Source organism: Lethenteron reissneri, chromosome 41 (assembly GCF_015708825.2).
Source record: "Lethenteron reissneri isolate LAM-NWPU_2019-01 chromosome 41, ASM1570882v1, whole genome shotgun sequence".
Classification (NCBI taxonomy): domain Eukaryota; kingdom Metazoa; phylum Chordata; class Hyperoartia; order Petromyzontiformes; family Petromyzontidae; genus Lethenteron; species Lethenteron reissneri.
Window position 1 is genome coordinate 9753779 of NC_083819.1, and position 15054 is coordinate 9768832.

Here is a 15054-nt window from a genome sequence, read left to right on the forward strand (position 1 = left end):
TTAAATAAACCAACAATATCATCACCGATTCGACATCTTTAATCGAACCAACCAAGCAGCTCTCTCTAAAACCCTCTGCTGCTAGACCACCCAGATTTTATGTCTTACCAAAAATCCATAAAGAAGGTACAACGCTCCGTCCTATCGTCTCCACCATTGACTCACCCGCTTACAAACTGGCCTGATTTCTGTCTGAGACCTTGCTTCCATTCACTGGCAAGACCACCTCAGCTGTACTTAATTCAGCTCATTTGGTTTCTCTAATGAAAGACACCTCACTATCTCCAAGTGATTTGCTTGTTAGTTTCGATGTGGTCTCTCTTTTCACCAAAGTTCGTCTGCCTGACACCAATTAAATCATTGAAGATTTGGTCCAACAAACACTTAATGCTGAAGTACCAACCCTGGTGAGACACTGTCTTACCAACACTTACTTCACCTGGAATGGTACATTCTACAAACAAGATGAAGGAACCCCAATGGGTTCTCCCTTATCGCCAGTGGTAGCCAATGTTTTCATGGAATATTTTGAGACAGATGCCATCCAGGCATCCACCCTACATCCTTCCTTGTGGAAGAGATACGTAGATGACACGTTCATCATCTGGCCACATGGCCCGCTAGCACTGAACCAATTCTTAAACCACAAAAATTCCATACACCCAGCCATCAAATTCACCATGGAAGTGGAAAAGGATGACAAGTTACCATTCTTAGATGTTTTAATCGAAAAGAGACCAGATGGCTCATTGGGACATTGTCTACAGGAAAACCTGACTCCCACCACCATCCAGCCCAGAAGAATTCCCTCATCAAAACCCTACACCATAGGGCCCATTGCATCTCCGACCAGCACCACCTAGCCAGTGAACTGGAGCACGTACATCAAGCCCTCAAGATGAATGGATATTCTGACCGTACAATCCACAAAGCTGTCACCTCAACCGTGGGGAAAAAACATCTGAGGACCGAATCAAAACCAACACCTTGCCATACATAGCAGGGGTCACCAAAAACGATTTCCAAAATCATGAACAAACACAAGATCCAGGTTCGATTCAACACAGTACATAAAATTCGTGATCCGATCCCATCTGTGAAGGATGTGATCCCTGACATCCAATACCCCGGTGTCTACAAACTAAGTTGTGTCTGTGGCAGTAGTTACATTGGGGAAACTAAGCGACATGTCTCGGACCGTGTTCGTGAACACAAGGCGGATCTGAAACACGGCAGGACCAATACCTCGGCCGTACCTGATCATTGTTTTAACGCTGTGGGCTCACACGATATTGATTTTTCCAAGACGAAGGTACTCTGCAAACCCACTGGCTATCATCAAAGATTTGTTCATGAAGCCATCCAGATATATAAACAGACACAACTTCAACCGAGAAGATGGGTACAAATTGAGCAATCATTAGAAGGACGTAATTAACCAGGTAAAGTCTTAACTTGCTATGATGTTTCCATCCTTTCTACCGATGTTAACCGACTCTGAGTTTCATTACTAGGTTGGATGTCTTTGTATTGACAGGCTGGGTATTCACTGCCCCAGCCTCTGTGGTTGGACCATCTCTAGCTCCACCCACCTACCTTGATGCACCCATCTCAGGCCTATATAAGACCTTGTCTCAGCAGCTTTATCTCTCTCTCACCTGAAGAGGATTGCTTGTGTTGCGATCGAAACGTCGTGATCTATTATTTTTTATTTACGTGATTTGACCGAAAGACCCAAGAGTATGAATCCCTGCAGTCATGAAATCTTTAAAATTAAGATTTTATTTCGATTATTTGGCTCCTATAAATGTACACGTGACAAGCCACTTCTCCATAATAGAGGATTTTGGGTTATATTGTGTGAATATAAATGTGTCGTTAAACCCGCCACCACCTGACACAGCAAGCTGATCACCAGGTCAGCCCAGAGACAAATCATTGCTATTCTCACCTCTTTGTGCGTTTGTTCATCCATGGAGGAGCCGGGGGTCTGGGAAGTTCTCTCCCGAAGCATCCGCACGGTCGCGAAGAGCTGCAAGTGAACAGGGCACACGTTCAACTGAACACACGGCACGAACACACGGCACCAACCCCCATCCCTTAGCTCTAGAGCTAACCACAAGCAAAGCATGAACCAAGACAATAGCAACTAATCCTACCCATAGCAGTAACCATGACCGTATCACAAACCATAACACTGGCACCAACCTTAACTCTAACCATAACAAAAGCACTAACCCCAACACTAGCACTAATTCTAATAATAGTATTAACAGATAACTAATTATAACCCTGGAACTAACTTTATCTATAGCATTAACTTTAAGCATAGCACAAACACTTAGCTTAATAATGCTAATTCTAACACTTATCCTAATTTTAGCACTAAACTTATCCCTAGCCCAAAATCTTAAAAGTAATTCTAAGTTTTGGGGCGATCCAGCCAGCTGGCTGTGTTCAGACCAGAGCTCTTAACTGACAAGAGGAAGCTCGTGAGTTCAACTCCTGGTCAGCGATCGACTTTAATCCCAAAAAGCAACATTAGGATGAATAAAATGAGAAGCATTTTGTGCAAAATGGCAACAATGATCATGCCACGGAGTGACCGGCCCCCTTCACAAGAACGTGGAATTTCCACCGCTGTTGGGCGGACACAAACATTATAGAGGAAGGGAAAAATAACTATCCCATCGGCTCTCCAAGAAGAGCTATTTGAAGTCACCTTCAACGTCCACGCGATCGTGTCCTTCTCATTCTCCAGGTGGGAGGCGGCCTGGAGGGCCTGCAGCTGGGCCAGGAGGGAGTGCGCGCTGTCAGGGGGGCTCCCGGAGCCTGCTCGCACGACGCGGAGCGGAACGTACGTACGTGTGTGTGTGGGGAACGGTAGTGTCGTTCGATTCCCGCTCACGGTCAACATCAGTGACGATTATTTGAACCGGTCCTGGGCCTCCCCTAGGTAGACTCAGCCTCAAATGAGTACTTGGTGTGGTGTGTAAACATCGCCACTGGGGAGAAAAAGGCGGCCGGACACGGTGCTGGACACCCACCCGCTCGTGTGCCGTGCCGGCCCTTCATAGCCAGATTTGTGGCTACAAATGAGGCTGTCCGCCTGATGATGCTCGTTCTAATTACTGGCAAAGCGTCGTACTCACATTGTAAATGTTGTGGATTTGCTCTTCAACACACCGGTGTGCTGTACTAGTAACGAATTTGCATGTTCTGTTGACGTGATAAACCACATCCCGAGCGTCAATCCTAAACTAATAATATTTTTTTATTTTACCAGGTAAGGCCCACTGAGGTGCTATATAGCTCTTTTTCAGAAGTTACCTGGCTATCACAAATGATAGCTCAAAGAAGTCGCTAATCACGTGGAAATTTATAGTGGCCAAATAGTCTAAATGCATGTTTATAAATATGGAGGGAAAAACCAGAGGACCCGGGGAAAAATCTACACGACCACGGAGAGAGAGACACACAAACTCCAAATATACAGCGTCAAGGTCGGCATCGAACCCAAAACCTCCTGCATACCAGGCGAGGAATTTACCATCTCGCCACCGTGACGCCACAAATACTTTGGTATGTGGCTCAACGTGCACTTATAATTGACTGCCAGGGTCGGTATTATCAGAATGAAAACTTTCCTGATCAAAGAGGCGTGCAGCAGTGCTCATCTTCTAGTAACCATTTCACATCCCTCCGTTTGGTACCCAGTTCATCCCATAGGACAACTGCTGGCCTGTCAGAGGTGGCACTTCAACTGCGTGATGTGGCGTGGCTCGGGTGCCATGCCGCCACACACAGCTACCTTTTGTTGCTCCAGTGCTGGCATTTTTAGCCAAGTCGTCGCCGCTACCCGGCGCTAGTTTTCGGGCTAAGTCAACCTAGGAGATACCCAGGCCAGGCTCTGTGACGGTGGCCGTAAGGAGGAGGCGGCACACGTACGCGTTGCCTTGCGCAGGAAGCAGAAGGAGACGTCAGCCTCGTGCCCCTCGCCCGCTTGCTGCAGCTGCTTCTGCTCCTCCATTAGCGCCAGCCCCATCAGGTGCAGCGCCTACGCAAACGCACAAACAAAATACAAAGACCACCCCCCCCCCCCCGGATAGCCTTAAGAGACTGTTGGGGCAAGTGTTTTGTTAGCGACCACCACCTTTGAAGGCCGGCACGGCACACGAGGGGGTGGGTGGCCAGCACCACGCCTGACCACCTTTTTTTCCCGAGTGCTGATGTTTAGACACCGTACCAGGTACTCAATTAAGGCTGAGTCGACCTAGGGGAGGCCCAGGACCGGTTCAGATAATCGTCACTGGTGTTGGCCGTGAGCAGGAATCGAACTCGGGTCGCCGGGTTCGTAGTGCAGCGCGCTAACCGCTCCAACACCGCTCCCCACCACACACAAGTGCACACGACGCCCCGCACGGCACGTCACGCCATGTGTTCACGAGACATCGGTGATTGTGTCGGTGCGCCAGCTTGGCGCTCTCACCAGCGAGCCACCTGGCCAACACAAGCGCAGCGCTTGGGAGGCGAGCAAGTGGTGCGTGCGAGCGTGCGTACCCTCTGCAGGGCAGCCTCGGAGCACGGCTGTCCGGAGGGCTTGGCAGCCCAGTGCAGCACGCACGCCAGCATGCAAACGAACGTGTCGCAGTGCAGGAGTCTCAGCAGCCCCTCAAACATGGGGCACAGTGGGGGCGGCACGGGCGGAGGCAGCGCTGTGGCACGCGTACGCGCACACAAAACAAGGACATGTATGAATGCACACACACACAGAAAGAAAAACCGGCCCCCATCCTGCATAGCTTTAACAGATTGTTGGGGCAAGTGCTCTTCGCGAGTAACAATGAAGGCTGGCACGGCACAGAGGGGGTGGGTGGTCAGCATCATGCCCAGCTGCCTTTGTCTCTCCAGTCGCGATGTTTATCCATCAAACCAGATACTTCAGTCGACTTCAGGGAGGCCCACAACTCATCAATGGATACAAGCAGACACACACATTACTATACGCATGCACTCACATGAAGGTAATGTGGATGCACACATGCAACAACAATGATCATCCGTATCAGAAGGTGTTGTGACCGGCACCACGCCCGGCCACCTTTGTCTTATGCGCTGATGTTTACACACCCAAAACAATACAGATGTAGAGGAGTAGTGGAGAGTGGTGGCGTCGTGTGCGCTGTCAGGTGCGGTGACCTCACGGGACGTGGGGTCGCACGCGCTGGGCAGTGCACGCGACATCACCCCTCCGAGGGTATATAAGGGAGACCCCGTAACGTAAGCGGGGTCACTATAGGAACGGGGATAGTAAACAGGGTGAAGAGGGAACCAGGGATAGTGAGAGGGATCAAATAGGGAGTCTGGGGAGAAGCCGGTGGTAGCCGAAGAGGTGCTTCTCTCTCCGGTCGGTGGAGTCGGCAGACTCCACGATCCGACACGAGAGAGAGACCGGAGCTAGCCGGCAGGGACCCAGACTCAGAGTAGGACCCCTAGCCCCTGGGAGTTGTGTACCCTGTGTAGTTTTGACCAAGAGTAATAAACCCTGGCGGAAGCCCCTAACTTACCTCCGTCTCCGAGTACGTCCGTCGGTAACTTCTCTACAACTGGTGTCAGAGTGTCTGCACTGCTGCTACAATGTGCGACATCACCCCTCCGAGGGTATATAAGGGAGACCCCGTAACGTAAGCGGGGTCACTATAGGAACGGGGATAGTAAACAGGGTGAAGAGGGAACCAGGGATAGTGAGAGGGATCAAATAGGGAGTCTGGGGAGAAGCCGGTGGTAGCCGAAGAGGTGCTTCTCTCTCCGGTCGGTGGAGTCGGCAGACTCCACGATCCGACACGAGAGAGAGACCGGAGCTAGCCGGCAGGGACCCAGACTCAGAGTAGGACCCCTAGCCCCTGGGAGTTGTGTACCCTGTGTAGTTTTGACCAAGAGTAATAAACCCTGGCGGAAGCCCCTAACTTACCTCCGTCTCCGAGTACGTCCGTCGGTAACTTCTCTACACAAAGATCACCCACATAGCCTTAACAGACTTTTGGGGCAAGTGCTGTTCGTGAGCACCTAAGAAGGCCGGCACGGTACACGAGGGTGTGGGTGACCCAGTGGCGATGTTTATACACCGTACCAGGTCCTCTATTGAGGCTGAGTCGACCTAGAGGGGACCCAGGACTGGTTCAGATAATCGTCACTGGTGCTGGCTGTGAGTGGGAATCGAACTCGGGTCGCTGGGTTCATAGTGCTGCGCACAAACACAAGTCTAAATGCCTGGTAAATATGGCATTTACACGAGGAATTAAATTCCTTTGTTGATTCCCTTTAAACTGAGTGCACAATCGGAATGCTATTGATGCGCTGGATTGTTTGTGTGTGTGTATTTGACCGATTTTTCCGAGCTGGTGATTCAACACTTACCGCCATCCTCTCCTTTCAGCTTCTTCAACTTCTTCTGAGCCTCCTCTGCCTAAAAATCACATTCATCATCATTATCGTCGTCAGGTTTATATTATGGTCGAGTAGTCGGCCGTTGCTGGCAATAATATAATATGCACATAAACTACACAGACTCAACCAAAAAACAAGCTGCTATTTGTTTCCAACTTCGCCTTGTACCGAGCGATGCGCACAAGCAGATTAAACACGCGCACATACAAGCAGCCGCACGAGTTAGGCGTGCGTGCCGACACCCACACGCACCGCTCCAGTTCTAACACACGCACGCGTGCGCGCTAATCACGTTGGCAAGGAGTGTTACAGAGACGTTCAGAGCTTCAACAAGGAAGAGAAATCAATTCTAGATTTGAAGCTTTCGTGACTGCAAGGATTCATATTCTTAGGTTTTTTCGGTAAAGTCCCGTAGGTAAAAATTACAATTAATAAAAGTAAAATAAAAATTACGACATTTCAGAGGCAACATAAGCTTCCGTCTTCAGGTGTAACCGTTGCTTAATACAGCAATCGTGCTGTGACGGTTCCACCTGAAGACGGAAGCTTGTGTTGCCTCCGAAACGTCGTGATTTTTATTTTACTTTTATTAATTTTAATTTTTACCTACGTAACTTTACCGAAAAAACCTAAGAATAAGAGAAATCAAAGCACAGTCGTAGATTCTGTGCCACCTACAGACATGCGTTTTTGTCCAAGGAAGTGCTTTATCGGCGATGATAACGTTAAGTTTCAAACCGCAGAATGTTCTCTCTCCCCGGGACAACCACTGCTGAACTCCCCAAAAAGGTGGTGCTCGTTTGATCGAGCCCGGAGAGACGATGGTCTACCCCCGAAACCAGGATATTAACTCGCACAGCCATCCCACTGGGTAACCAATTGTCAGAAGCAAAATCAGAATCTTGAGACACTGGAGTAATGCGATGAGCTACCAAGAGCTTTATAGCTCATAGGATTCCTTCAGTATAAATATTCTCATTCTGATAGCGAGTCGGCTGCTTGCATCACTGGGATGCTACGAGCCAATCCCGCGACTGGCATTTGCTCGGAGCTGTAATCCGAGTCAACAGTTCAACTTCCCATCAACAGACGTTCCCCAACAGAAACCAATATCGGAACACTGATGATTGTACCCTAGTAATGAGCCGTAATAAGGACAAAACTGGTGATTTGCATAAGGCGCAAGGCTGAGAGCGTTTGTACATGCAATGCACACCTTTGTGCCTTGTTAAATAGAGAAGCTTTTTCATGAAACATCCTAAAATACTCACTTAATATCATTTATTCCAGCTCTATACACTTAAATATATGGGTTTATTGACACACATGAGACTCGGTGAGGATTTCTTGCATGCACAAGCATGATATTCATCATGACCCGCCGATGGTCGTGACGATTCATTAAACCGCTGGCGGACGGTAATCATCAACTCCGTGGCCACAGTACGACACGCGCGTTCGTACCTTGGACTGCTCCGATCGCCGGTAGTGGTAGAAGAAGGGGTTGTACTCGGCCGTGCACTCGGGCCGCAGCTCGTAAACCCCACGGCCGGTGAGGCCCGGTTTCCTGCGGACAGCGGCGCCACCACCCCCAGCACAGAGGTGGGCGGGGGGGGGGGGGGGGCGCGACGGTGGCGTGATGTTAACTCAATCGCCTGGTATGCAGGAGGTTGTGGGTTCGATCCTGACCCCGACACCTGCTGTATATTTCAATTTAAAGCTTTCGGGACTGCAGGGATTAATCTTCTTGGTTCTTTCGGTAAAGTCACGTAGAAGGGAAATAATAATAAAAATAAAACACCTGAGGACGGCTGCTTGTGTTGTGGCCGAAACGTCGTGAGAATTTTATGTTAAATTTTAATTATTTTATTATTTCCCTTCTACGTGACTATACCGAAAGAACCAAGAAGATGAACCTGCTGTATATTTGGAGTTTGCGTGTTCTCCCCCATGGTCACGTGGATTTTACGTCCGGGTCCTCCGGTTTTTCCCTCTACTTTTAGAATCGCCGTGTGTTTCGAGTATTTGGCCGCTATCAATTTCTACATAAGCCTCTTCTTCTTGGTTCTTTCGGTAAAGTCACGTAGAAGGGAAATAATATTATTCGTAAATCCCACGGCAAAAGATAGCTCAACGAAGAGGCTTATATTTCGATTTAAAGCTTTCATGACTGCAGGGATTCATCTTCTTGGTTCTTTCGATAAAGTCACGTGACTTTACGTGACTTTACCGAAAGAACCATTTCCCTTCTACGTGACTTTACCGAAAGAACCAAGAAGATGAATCCCTGTAGTCACGAAAGCTTTAAATCGAAATATAAGCCTCTTCGTTGAGCTACCTTTTGTGGCCAGGTCACTTCTGAGAAAGAGCTTTAACAGCTCAGTGGGCCTTACCTGGTCAAATAAAGAGTGTAGTAGTGTAGTGTACGCTCAGCGCCCGTGATTAACCGCTGCGCACAGCCAACTGGCGCTGAATGCGTTCAGAGCGAATAGCTGTCTTCCGTTGCCAATTCGGAGAGATACGAACTGTTTTCATGTTGCTCTTCAAGGCATTCACTAAGTAATGATCGGCAGCAATGGTCTATCTGCTGCTGGATGAAGGGCTTCCCATGCCATGCGGTCTCACGTACCGCCACGGAAACGGAGCGATGAGCTGAGCTCGTGCCTAAGAACTATTTGCAGACGTGTCTCAGACTATTGTGTTTACGTCTCAAGAATAGATAATAATAATAATAGTACAATTTGTAACGCGCGCAAATTTGCAGACGTAGTGGCCGCAACTCAGAGGCGCGGAGCCAAGCTCAGAGTCGCTCAAAAGCATGATTGTAGAGGTGAGTTTTTAAGTGTCTCTTGAAGGAGGCGATTGAAGTGATGCTGCGAATGTGCAGAGGGAATACCTTTGACCACGATGCTGCGTGAATGTGGAACGGCATTGCATTTATTTGACATATTATTTAGACAGAGTGCATGCAATCGTGTACGGCAATGGTCAACTCGTGGCTGTTGACCACCATACCAGGGGACGGCGAGAGCAAAACTCTCAAGAGTGGATTAACGGCAGCAACCAAACCAACCTGAAGACAGCGACGTCATCGATGATAGCCTCCATGCCAGTCTCGTCGTTTTCCTGCCGAAGAAGAAGAAGACAACGAGACATGGGACAGGGAGTCTTCGAGGCAGAGAGACGAGGAGAAAAGAGACGTAATTATGAATGTTGAACTTCTTTCGCACCTTACGTAGCCAACCGTGAAAATCGGAGGTGTGGGGGAAGGACAACAAACTAAACACAAGAGGCAGTTCTAAAGAAATTAGTTTACAATCTAGATGATTTAAAAGAGCATGGCTCCAGTGGCTTCCTGATATCGGAAGGAAGAGCATTAAAGACGGCCGCAGAAGCGCACCTGAAAGCGCGAGACGCAGTGACCGTCTTTGTTTAACGGTTAGCCAAAAGCTGCCACTGCAAGGATGAGTGGAGTTCACGTGATGGTTTATGCTCCTTGACAAGATCAAGCAAGTCTATGAGGCTAAGATGACGTGGGGTGGGGCTGGCTTTGTGTGTTTGTGCGTGTGGCGGTGCGTGTGGCGGTGTGTGTGGCGGTGTGTGTGGCGGTGCGTCTGCTGCGCTGCATCTGCCAGTCGTCTCAGTTAGTCAACCCATAGCACCTGGGTCTGTCCCGTGACCTCCTGCCAGAGGGCGTTCGACACATAACGTGGTCTTAAAGTGCACATAGCCTGGCACAAACGCCGTGGTGAAGTCCCCGCCACTTAGTGGTGAATGGCGGTTGTTGTTGCTGTGCTGCAGCATGCGGCGGGCGAGACGTGTCGCGTGCGTGCGACGCGTACGTTCTCGGGCAGCGCCTTGCTCAGCTCGCTGTGCGTCATGGGCTTGATGGCGAGCTGGTGCACCACCTCGTGCCGCGTCACCTGCTGCGCCGTCACGGCGCTCACGCCCGGTACAAAGCGCTCCGCTGGGTTGGGGGCGCGCACGGGAGAGGGGTGGTGTGGAGGCACAAACGGCCGCGAGGACTCAAAACGGATAGAACGTTTTGTGTGCCGTGAACGCCGCTAGTATAGCTGTGTTTGCGCGCGTGCCTGGGATTAAATGTGTAAATGTCGCAATTCAGTTAACCCATTGTGGGGAGCGGTGGCGCAATAGTTAGGGCGCTGCGCAACAAACCTAACGACCCAAGTTCGATTCTCACTCACGGACAACGCCACTGACGATAATCTGAACCGGTCTTGGGCCTCTCATAGATCGGCTCAGCCTCAAATGAGTACCTGGTGCAGTGTGTAAACATCGCCACTTGGGAGACAAAGGCAGTTGGGCGTGGTACTGGCCCCCCACCCCCTTGTCTGCTGTGGTTACCTTCATAGGTGCTCGCTACCAGCACTTGCCCCTAAAATCTATTAAGGCTATGAGGGTGATCTCATAGCCGTATGTGTAAGTGTGATTCTGTGTACGTGTGCTCACCCAAGATCCATATGATGAGCTGAAGAAGTTCTTCGAGCAGGAAGCTGTTCTGCTGGAGCTGGTCCTGTAGGAAAAATCAAACTGTGTAAACACGCGGCTGTGCGGGCACGTGTAATACAATCAGTGTCTGTGCAATCATCCGTCAGATTAAACCTTTCCCATTCCGATCACGTGTATGTACATCATCCAAACAGAATCGGAAGAAAGACTAAAATTAAAAAAGACTTTATCTGTACGCTTTCCGACCTGAAGACGGACCGAAACTCCCACAAGGCCATGCGGGAGGGAGTATAGCAAAGTTTGGCGCCAGCTATCATAGAGTGCGGTCGTGTGGCTACAGCTCGCTGCAGTGAGGACAATGTCTTTAAAAACAACGGCGCTATGCCACCTCTCTAAATAAAATTAACGCTAACCGCTTGCATGTTTCCAGATTCAGCGGTGACCGGGGACACCCACCTTGCAACTTGCAGTTGTCTCGGACCGGGTTAAGGGTTAAAAAGACACCTGGTACCAGGAATCCCATTAGGCGTGTAATCAGTTTACTATTATTGTTAGCATGTAAATGTTCATTGGTCCTAAACACAGATCATAGGATACAACTACAAAGGCTCCACTGTCAAATCAACTGAGAGGAGTGGTACGGCAATTAACGTGTTTTACCCAGAAAAGAACGAGTCTCGAAGCTCTTCCCAGGAAGATCCTGCATCGGGATGTTTGGCCAATTCTCTTACTGAGCATTTGGTTTTCACGTCGGGAGGAAACTGGAGTAACTGGAAAAAAAACCCATCCATAAGAGGGGATAGCACTCAAAGTTTCCGGCAAATAAAGATGCAAGAATCCATTGCTGGACCTACACACCAGGTATGCTCAGGTAGTCTTCCATCACAGCGCTCAACAGCTCATCCCTACTGAGCTTTCGTTTGGTAGTAGGCAGGGACTATTTCCACACCTGGCACATCACATCCAGTATATGGCTGTGGCTACTAGTCACGTGTCACCTCCAGGTCTACCAGTTACCTAGAAAATATTCAGTTGCAAGTGGAGCCCTGGTCGTAGATGATCGTGCACACAGCACGAGGTCGCGTCACCTTGCTGGTGGTGTCGGCACGGTGTCCGCTGTGCCGCGTGGCTGTCTTGAAGACGTTGATGAGCTCAAAGCGGCACAGGAGGAGCAGGAGGAATTCATCCGGGTCCATCCGAGACGCGGCGATCTGAGACAGCGATGAGCGACACTCACTGATCAACCATCGTCAATGGGCACCAAACACTGCTGATCTCTGCGCCACCGTCATTCTACCACTGCTCAACCGACATTGTCATCATTATTGATTTATTAACAACGACCACTACTGATCAATGAACATCACCAATCGCTACCGAGCAATGAATACATGTTAACAACATTAAATGTTGCCGCACTGCCTTTTATTGTTCACAACGTAGCCCCTGCAACAGTTGACAACAACCTTTCGTGTGCCCAATGGTGACCCATCCACACACTGTCCAGGCTCAAGTCTGCTTCGCCTGCGAAATCTGACGAAGGTGCCTTTGTCGCAGCACGGCACACGGGCCCACACCGATGACGACAATGACGTCGTGTGTACGTGTGGACGCAAGTTGAACTTCTTTTGCAACGCACGTAGCCAACCACGGTAAATTGAGGTGCGGGGGAAGGACAACAAGATGAAGGGTGCTCTACCTGCAGCATGAGGACATCCTTGTCGAACATCTCCTGGCGGCACATGGCGCTGTGGTAGTGGTACATCTGGGGGCAAAGCGACCGGCCATCACAACCGGGCAATCCGACACAAACTCATCCAAGCTCACACCACATGATACCAGCATGTGACAGGACGATGTTCCACATACTTTACTCTCGTTAGAGCAAATATCCATTCGTATAAAAAAAGCATAAAATATGCATTTAGGAGCACACATATTTAGAAATAACTGAATATGGAACTACATGGTTTCTAAATTAAACCAAGACACCTGTTGAAATGAATTGAATTGGTTACCTGACCTTTGTACTTTGTGTTAACAAGGTAGAACATTCATGCATATTCAGTGTTTTTACAAGGTTTTTCAAAATGCGTTTGTCTTCGGAAGTTATTTATTAATGATAATAATGTATAGACATGACCAAATAGGCTAATCTAATGAGCACTTGTTGTTTATTGTTACGTTTTTAACATTAGCAATTAGTGCGGTTTCCTGTTGGGAAGTTCGTAATCGTAGCTCAACTTTACACTAAAATGTTGTATTTACATCGGATTGTCTTTTTAAGAAGCATCATGACCACCTGTTACAAACAGAGAGAATGACTGACAGAGATAATGCATTTAAGCTTTCAACAGTTGCGTGGAATTAACCAACTTAAAAGATTTGAACGAAGATTAATTTTCTTGTTCAGTAATTAAAGCCGATTTTTATGTTTCTATCATCAGACAAACTTTTCTGACAGTCAACTATTAATGTATCAATAAAAGCATAATTCCACCTTGATACTCTTTTTAAAGAGAGTCCCTGTTCCAGATAACATGGTATCCATGGTTACCCTGTTGCCATGGCTACCTGCCTGGTTGTTGCTATTACTGGTTGTTGCTGTGGCTACCTGGTTGGCGAGGGAGAAGCCGTTACGCCGCCACATGCCGGCGTTCACCTGCGCCAACAGCACCAGGCACCTGAGGGGCAATTCGGCCATGTCCTGTGGCTCCACGCTTTCCTGTAACACACAAACACAGACCCATGTGCACACGCACACACAGAGAAGCACAGCCGCACACAAAAGACAAAGGCGCAAATACACAAACGCACGCACGCACACAAAGATCCCCCATATAACCTTTTAAAGTGCTGATAGAGCAAGTGCTGATTACGGCTGGCATGGTGCATGAGGGGGTGGATGGCCAGCACCACGCCCGGCCACCTTTTGTCTTCTAAATCCTAATGTTTAAACACCGCACCAGCTGCTCATTTAAGGCTCAGCCAGCCTAGGAAAGAGACCCACAACCAGTTTAAATGTTCGTCACCAATGTTGGCTGCGAGTGGAAATCGAACTCAGGTCGTCGGGTTCAAAGCACAATGCAATAACCACAATGATACCACCCCCCCCTACACAGAGACAAAGATGCCCCGTGTAGCCTTAACAGACTGTTGGGGCAAGTGCTGTTCGTGAGTATCTATGAAGGCCAGCATGGCAAACGAGGGGGTGGGTGGCCAGCACCAAGCCCGGCCGACTTTGTCTCCCTGGTGGCGATGTTTACACACCGCACCAGGTACTCATTTGAGGCTGCGTCGATCTAGGAGAGAGGCCCAGGACTGGTTCAAATAATCGTCACTGATGTTGGCCGTGATCGGAAATTGAACTCGGGTTGCCGGGTTCGTTGCAGAGTGTGCTAACAGCTACACTACCGCTCCCCACACACAGACACAAATGGCACAGTCACATACAGCACCCTTCACCAAGGCCAAGTCCACTCAGTACCAAATCCTTCTGTATCCCATCAGCCTATCTCTTCGCCAGCCCATGCTGCACCTATCCAGCCTCCGCTGTGGAGCCTCACGAGGACTTTATGACCAGCCATTGTATCCTCACCTGATGGCAAAGCCCGCTCAAAGGACGACATCCAAATATTTAATTTAAAGCATCTCTGAGCTCCTTATGCAATCCATGCTGATTAATCCCAGGATGCATTGTAGACAGACCAGCCTGAAAGCTTAAAGCCAGCAACAAGGTGTTCTTGTAAGGGGACAATGTTTTACAAGCATAGAGATGAGAGTTTATACATCTGCCAGTCATAACAAGTATTTTTTTTAACCCATGGCCTCCTGCCAGCAGGACTTCGGCACTTCACGTGGCCTCAAAGTGCACCGAGTCTGGCACATACGCCGTTTTTACGTCATCGCCACTTAGTGGCGAATGGCAGTTGCTGTTGGTGTTGCGTTTGTGGCATTGGTGTTAAGTTAGCGATATTGGTGCTGTTTGTGGTGGTGATGGTGTTGTCGTGCTATTAGTGGTGATATTTACCAGCAGATTCATCTCTGGGTAAGAAGACATGACCCCAGTGTGGCTCACCATCGCATAGAGGCCTGCGTGTACAACAGATACAGGGAAACTCATCACATGCATCTCAG

General features: G+C 49.0%; 1 protein-coding gene across 2 annotated transcripts in view; it reads right to left on the reverse strand.

Moving 5' to 3' along the window:
- LOC133352666 (E3 ubiquitin-protein ligase UBR2-like) overlaps window positions 1-15054 on the reverse strand; it is a 53734-nt gene that overhangs the window by 22134 nt on the left and 16546 nt on the right. For both annotated transcript variants that reach the window (XM_061568446.1, XM_061568444.1), the window contains exons 16-28: window positions 14948-15009; window positions 13532-13642; window positions 12617-12682; window positions 12006-12128; window positions 10918-10981; window positions 10290-10414; window positions 9521-9573; window positions 7912-8014; window positions 6418-6466; window positions 4561-4715; window positions 3949-4057; window positions 2723-2832; window positions 1952-2032 (exon numbers count right to left, since the gene is read on the reverse strand). In XM_061568446.1, coding sequence (XP_061424430.1) covers window positions 1952-2032; window positions 2723-2832; window positions 3949-4057; window positions 4561-4715; window positions 6418-6466; window positions 7912-8014; window positions 9521-9573; window positions 10290-10414; window positions 10918-10981; window positions 12006-12128; window positions 12617-12682; window positions 13532-13642; window positions 14948-15009 — 1211 coding nt within the window. The remainder of the gene's footprint in view (window positions 1-1951; window positions 2033-2722; window positions 2833-3948; window positions 4058-4560; window positions 4716-6417; window positions 6467-7911; window positions 8015-9520; window positions 9574-10289; window positions 10415-10917; window positions 10982-12005; window positions 12129-12616; window positions 12683-13531; window positions 13643-14947; window positions 15010-15054) is intronic.